A 6,529-nucleotide genomic window follows, 5' to 3' on the forward strand; every position below is an offset into this window, starting at 1 on the left:
CTATCTGATCAATGTTGGCTCTCAGGGAAGATCGCTTTTCTAACTGGTCTTTCAAGAGACCTTCCCTCCCAGTTCTCCCTCTGGATAACTAACTACCCAAGTGATTTATGAGTAACGGCCATAGATTTCTATGGTAACAGGAAGCCAAGCATGATGGTGCAGGCTGCACCATTTCTCCAAAAGCCATGCTGCAAGAGGCAGAGTTAAATGTGGGTGCTTCTCTGAGATGTTTGTGACACCATCTGATACATGGGTGATGACGAATAATAACTGACTCAGCTCAATGCAGTAACTGTCAAAGTACAAGACCACCAGCATCCAGGGCTGCAGTGTTTTGTTACATGATGCATGTGATGGGAGAGGATGGCACTTAACACAACACTGTAAACGGATACAGAACGAAATAGAGCAGTATAGGCTACAGTATAGCATGGCGCTTTCTGTAGGTTTGGATCCGATTGCATGCAACCAATTGTATTGACTATGGCAAAGGGGAGTGATATGACTAGGCGTTTTCTTCTTTCGACAGCCTCGCTTTCATTAGGGCGGACTGTGCGCGCCTCAAACGCACGCACACACCACAAAGCATTTGGGAGTGTTGTCTTCTGCAGTCAGCTAAAAAGACACAGCACACACACTGTTTCAGTTGTTCCCAGCACCTCTCCGACCTTCAGTCTGAGTTCAGGAGTTTTTCACTTACCCAGCACTAACGTCTTTCACCTACACCATGTGACAAGATTAAAGCAGATTTAACCAGCAATTATGATTCTCTCTCTCTCTCCCCCCACATTTTCCCGGTCTGTCTTTCTCACTCATCCACACAATTTTTGCTGCCTACGATTAATGCCAGCCCATGAATAAACTTTTAACTCTTATGTATCACAATTTTATTACAAAAATTATATCTTTTTTTATATCTTTCAATGTTGCCATGCTTGGAGCATATAACAATCCAGTAGAAAACCACCCAGTCCCAGAAAGGATAGTCAAGCAGATGTGGCAGCGTTTTGTCACTCAGTCATGCTGTTACTATACAGACACCGTAACATTCCGAATACAGACACCGGTAGTACAAACACCTGCCCAAACACGTCACCATATCCGTGAACAAACCTCAATTAAATTACATTTATCAGAATAATAACAAGAAACGCTCCCACCCTCCCTCCAAATAAATACAAAACAAACAACACATAGAATTTGCAACATAAAACGTATGCGCTGAATATTTGCACCAGCCCAAGGCACCCAGGCTTTGTTGCATGTTGGCAATTAACGACATTCGTTTACAGGGTTTACGGGAGACACTTTGAAGCGAACGACAATTACAAATGATTTTTTTACAGTCCGACTTGCAGTGTCCTTCAACGTACCGTCGGCGTCCTCTCTCTACATGGCTCTCGTCATTCACAGTGCAAGATCCGGGGGTGGGGGGGTTGAGGGATTTGGAGGGCGCTGTATCATTTCACAGCGTCAAATACTGACAATACTTGGACAGACAGCGTGAGTTCCACTCTAGGGGATGGCTCCATAAATTCCGCACTGTGCTGTGAATTGTCTAACGTAAGGCGTGGATTGCCCAGCTGCCAGTCCAAGACAAAATAAGCGAATCAAAAAAGCTAAAGTGCGCTTGCAACAAAAGTCCAATAGAAAACCAAACAAACAGATACCAACACTGTCCAACTCAGGTTTCCAAGACGAATTAGATTTTTCACAAGATCAAAAAATGTTGTTTCGTACATAAATATCTAATAGAAATCCCGGGTTTAAGCTTATCATTAAATAAATACCAAATAGTCTGTAACGAACGTCAAAATGAAGACAAGAACGACAGAAGCTCAAAAGAAATACAGATAAATCGGATTGGCCTTGGTTTCATGTCGGAATGCAGTTCAGTTGAGCGCACGGCACGGCTCGAATGTCCACTTGGTAGCTCCACCGAATACTTCAATGTTGGACTCCGACCAAGAGAATACATTGCCAGTTTGCGCTTTACTGTTGCAGGTTGCCAGGTTATAAATATCCCCGATGGAAAGCTTCCTATCCCACATGTTGAGATTTGCTAGCTCACCCACGTATGCTTGTGTGGCGTCGAAACCTCCCCCCAGCGTGTCCTGCGGAGCAACAAGATGACAAGTTCAAGGTTAGTGGCGCGAATTGTGGGTACGCGCGTGGCCTTTCTTTTACGCATGGCCAATCTATTACAAATGTGTGTAATAAGCTAATCATCCTGTACTGTATTAGAAAGGAATACAATTGTCCTGTACCATGGAAATGCATTGATTTCTATTTCTAACTATCATAAAACTATAATAAAAAGCAGCCACTCTTCGTGACAGGTCCATCACAACCGAAGCCCAAATTGAACCATTTACACACGTTATTTGCTTTTCATGACAAGATATGCCTATTACTCTTTAATTGCTACAGATTTGCCACTTTTCTATCTGAAATGGGTTGTACATTGTCCCAATTGAGGGGGTATTCTACGATATCTAGCTCGAGGGCCTTAATTAGATGGCTACGTCTTAATTGACAATTTCGTCAAGGTCTCTCAACTTTCCCATTACTTGAATATTCCTTTGATCATTGGAGAGAGAACGTGCTCTAATATTTTCATTACTAATGGATATAATTATTTCCCCCAGGCCATTTATCTCAATATATCACGACTTGCATACCAATGTAATACAAAGTTAGCTCATCCTCATTTAGTGAACCCTCTTACCTGCTCTTGTCCCAGTACGAGGACCCCCTGCGGCTTGATGGGATGGTATGGCGCCAGATTCTCTCCACTGCCCCGCAGCACTCCGTCCTGAAACGCCTCCCACATCCCGTCGCGCGTGGTCCAGGTGATGCAGATGTGATGCCACTTCCCGTCGTTGATGATGAACGGCAACTTGGCCACCTGCAGCATGGACAGCGCACCCATTACTGAATGTTCAAATAGGCCTGGCCTAGAACTAATGATTGCTACGTTTTTTTTTATCAGACATAGCACTGGCTGTAAATGCAATATTTGTATAATTAAGTTGCCTGTCACGTCTACATAATTTTCCCAGACATTGCATAATGAATGCTGCGTAGTTTAATTTGCTAGTCTGGCACACCACATTTACGCATGGCGATCTGACCATTTTGCCTATAACCAAATGCTGTGTAGAATATGCCATTGCCGTCAGCGATCATTACCTTATCATTGATGAGTATCTCCATCGGGTTATTTCCCCACTCAATCAGCACCAGCTCGTTGGCCTGCCCTGGGACAGCGTAGGAGAAAGGTGTGCCCACTCCGGGCGACGCGTTAGATTTAATCCACAGACACACGGTGAAGGCATACATCTCCGGCAGGGTTCTCTTGGCTTTGGCGTACATGTAGTTGGTTCTCAACGGGAATGTCAGCTGGAACTTGTCCAGTGGTCTGTTGTCTTTCCCACCTGCGGACGAAACGTAGGCCTACTTGTTTACCTTTCAGTGATTTCTATCATTTACATTGCACTCATAGGCCTATGTTATAGTCAGTTATGTCATATCATGTGATTGATTGATTTATTCGTATACGTGGTTTGCTCCACCAGTAGAGATGTTCGATCCATAATTAAAGGTTTTCTCCTTTCTTTTTAGTTTTTTGGCGATGCTATGATTTTATATAATTGGCTTAGAACAGACTGTGCATCTCTCTCCGAACCTATTATTTGCGGTATGATGTGACCACGTGAGCAGGGCAAACAGGGAATTGCTCTCTATCTCTCTCTCTCTCTCCCTCTCTCTCACTCACACACACGCGCCACCCCTTCCTAACCTCCAACCCCCTCATTCTCCCCATCCCTTTCGGGTTGTCAGTAAGGAACTAAACCTTGATTGATGTTCCAAAATGTGCCCATCGGTCTCCAACACTGTGCGCGCTTTATCAAGCACTGCGCACATCGTTAAAAACCCTTTGGTAAAGTTCCTGCGCGGCTCTGTCCCCTACAAAACCAACGACTCTCGCTCACAGTCACTGGAAATAAAGCGATCATTGGATGTCGCTCCATGCCACGTTAATTATTATCCCAGCGTGGCATCACTGTGTTAATATGAGATATGCAAAGCAATGCAGCTACCTCCCTCTCTCCATCGCCCATACCCCATTACGCACTGTGGTGAGAACTGTGCTGCGGCACAGTCTGTATTGACAAGCTACTGTGGTCTGCGGGTTTGTAGTGATACCTCATGTGCACCAGGCAATTAACCAAGTGAAATGCAGGGCTGTTTTTAGAAATTGACATTGTTTTAGACATATAAACAATTGAGTGAGGCAATTCCACCACATTTGGATGATTTTTTTTTTTACTATTAAAACTTTATGCGCAAATTATTATCAAAATAATGTAATACGTTTAGTCGTTTGTATAAGCAAGCATTCACATGACCATAACTATTATATTGACTGTGTACATTTGGGCATGATCTCTTTGCCTCATATCTCACTCACCTTTCTCTAGGTCCGTTATCCGGTGATGCATGGAAGTCAGCGTGGACTCCACTCGGTTCCGCTGGTCCGTATCGTTTTTCTGACCCGGTTTGGTCTCCTCCAGGGTGTTGACCCGGGACAGCACCTGCTTCTCCATATCATCAATCTTGTTCTGAAGCAGGTCTTTCAGACTATTCGCCTGGGCGGTACCGTTGTTTCGGCTGTATTGCTGTACCATGGAACAAGGACATAGGAACAGATAAGAGGGGACGATTAAAATAACTTTGGGTTTAAATAAACACTCCTACATGCACGAGGCGGGGCTCGTCGTGGGTAAAGCTCTGGTGCTTAGCTCGTTTGTGGAGGGCTTACTGCCTCGGCAATTTGCATCAAATGCCTAAATTGGTCCAAAGATGAGGCGTCTGTCTGTCCTTATCAGGAGTGTGGTGCGGCTTTATGTAGTGCTCTAGAGTAATCACTTTACGACTGGATGCGGAAAAAGAGCTTTAAATAGGTCTATAGCATTAGTGACTGGACTGAAATAACCCTATAGTAAGCAATTCACCACTATATAGAGCACTTATAACTAGCACATTGAGCTCTACGTGCTATACAACCAACCGAGCCGATTGGAAACGCGTAGAATGGATTACAAGTTGATTGAAAGCTCAAACTGCATTCCAAATTACTAGGTCAAAATAGGGAGGTCAAACAAACGCCAATGCATACCTCAAGATTCTCCAACCTCTGTTTGAGAGTCTGTAAAGTCTGTCCTAGTTGAGCGAGAGTGTCCTGAGGACCCCTTGATACGTCCCCCATAGTGTTCTTGGCGCCCGGTACTATTCTCCGGCCTCCCGCTCCCGCCTCGGGCAGACTCTGGCTCTCACACCGGCTCAACTTGGACGTTAGTTCCCTGATTGTCTCCTTTTGGTTCATAATGGTCTCCTTTTGCTGTAACACGGTCTCCCTCAATTGCATCACCGTCGTCTTCAAATCTTCTGCCGGACCGCTGTTCTGCATCGTAGCCGCGCACAAGTCCATATCCTTGGGCACAGAAGTGCAAATAAACTGGGTCTGTCCGAAATCTTGCGTTGAACCCTCCAAAACCAAGAATGAAAGTAGGAAAAGTTGCCAAGAGTGTCCCTCAATGATTCCAGGCATGTTTCCTGACATGTGTGTGGTGTTGCAGCCGCTGAGTTTGTTTTCGGGCAGTTGGTTTCAGCACCACGGAGCTGTCCCCTGTCTGTAGCTGTGAGGTTTCAGTTCTGCTCGTCCTAGATTTTATAGGCTAGCCACAGCCGGGATGAGGGCAGCGTTGAGGCAGGTTCTCTGCAGCACAGTGGGGAGGAAGCAGGTTGTGCTGCTTAATCACGTCCAGACATTTATTTAAGGTGGACCGAGGCGATTAGAAGCATATTGTATATGTTTTACACCACTGCATGACGTGAGTCGTGTACTATTATGTTGTCAGTCAGGAAATGCAGGACCAAGTAAGATAAAGCACTGTTCTACTGTTTTAGGAATGAGTTTCTTAGGCTGCTATTATTATGGTCTGCAATTCACATTTACAAATACAGAAGTGAGAATAGGAGAAGATTAACTTGTTTTACCAGGAGTAAATATATTATAGATGGCAGTCTGCTTTACATTCTGAAGTTCAACTGGCATTTAAATCCATCCCAAAAAACATGTTTTATTAGATTCAACTACAGTCGTTTCGAAGTCATATATCAGTACAGTGCATTGAAGTGATTGAATTTGAACTAACTCGTGCATTGCATTAGGCCAAGTATAGCCTATGTGTCTGAAGTTCCACCTTAAAGGAAGCCACTCCCCATGCCCCTAGAGTGAGGATCCTGGCAGAGTCCCTCTCGCTGACTATCCCACAGAGTATTCTCTCTCTTTATTTTTCTTTCTCTCTCTCTGTCCATCTCTCTCGCTCTGTCTCTCTCTCTCTCCATCTCTCTTGCTCTCCATTTCTCTCGCTCTGTCTCTCACTCTCACCTTCCACCAGTTGGCGTGTCTCATTCATCCCCATATTTCCCCACAGACATGGGTTTATCTGATGCAATCTCG

The 6,529-nt window shown here is 44.6% G+C and overlaps 1 protein-coding gene across 1 annotated transcript; it reads right to left on the bottom strand.

The window, feature by feature from the left end:
* Nucleotides 1-870: 870 nt before the first annotated feature.
* Nucleotides 871-5,794, bottom strand: LOC109886896 (neuronal pentraxin-1). The gene is made up of 5 exons (XM_031829903.1): nt 5,183-5,794; nt 4,475-4,682; nt 3,193-3,437; nt 2,729-2,908; nt 871-2,114 (listed from the first exon to the last, which is right to left on the bottom strand). Exons 1-5 carry the CDS (start codon nt 5,624-5,626, stop codon nt 1,893-1,895), a joined length of 1,299 nt encoding a protein of 432 aa, XP_031685763.1. The 5' UTR covers nt 5,627-5,794; the 3' UTR covers nt 871-1,892.
* Nucleotides 5,795-6,529: the final 735 nt, after the last annotated feature.

The sequence above is a fragment of the Oncorhynchus kisutch genome, linkage group LG1, assembly GCF_002021735.2.
Source record: "Oncorhynchus kisutch isolate 150728-3 linkage group LG1, Okis_V2, whole genome shotgun sequence".
In the NCBI taxonomy this organism is placed as follows: Eukaryota; Metazoa; Chordata; class Actinopteri; order Salmoniformes; family Salmonidae; genus Oncorhynchus; species Oncorhynchus kisutch.

Excerpts from the sequence above, each read along its gene's own strand:
- LOC109886896 (XM_031829903.1), bottom strand. The coding sequence starts at position 5,626 with ATGTCAGGAAACATGCCTGGAATCATTGAGGGACACTCTTGGCAACTT. Across the intron at positions 4,683-5,182 it reads AGAGGTTGGAGAATCTTGAG|CAATACAGCCGAAACAACGG; the intron begins GTATGCATTGGC and ends TCCATGGTACAG. Across the intron at positions 2,115-2,728 it reads TCGTACTGGGACAAGAGCAG|GACACGCTGGGGGGAGGTTT; the intron begins GTAAGAGGGTTC and ends GTTGCTCCGCAG.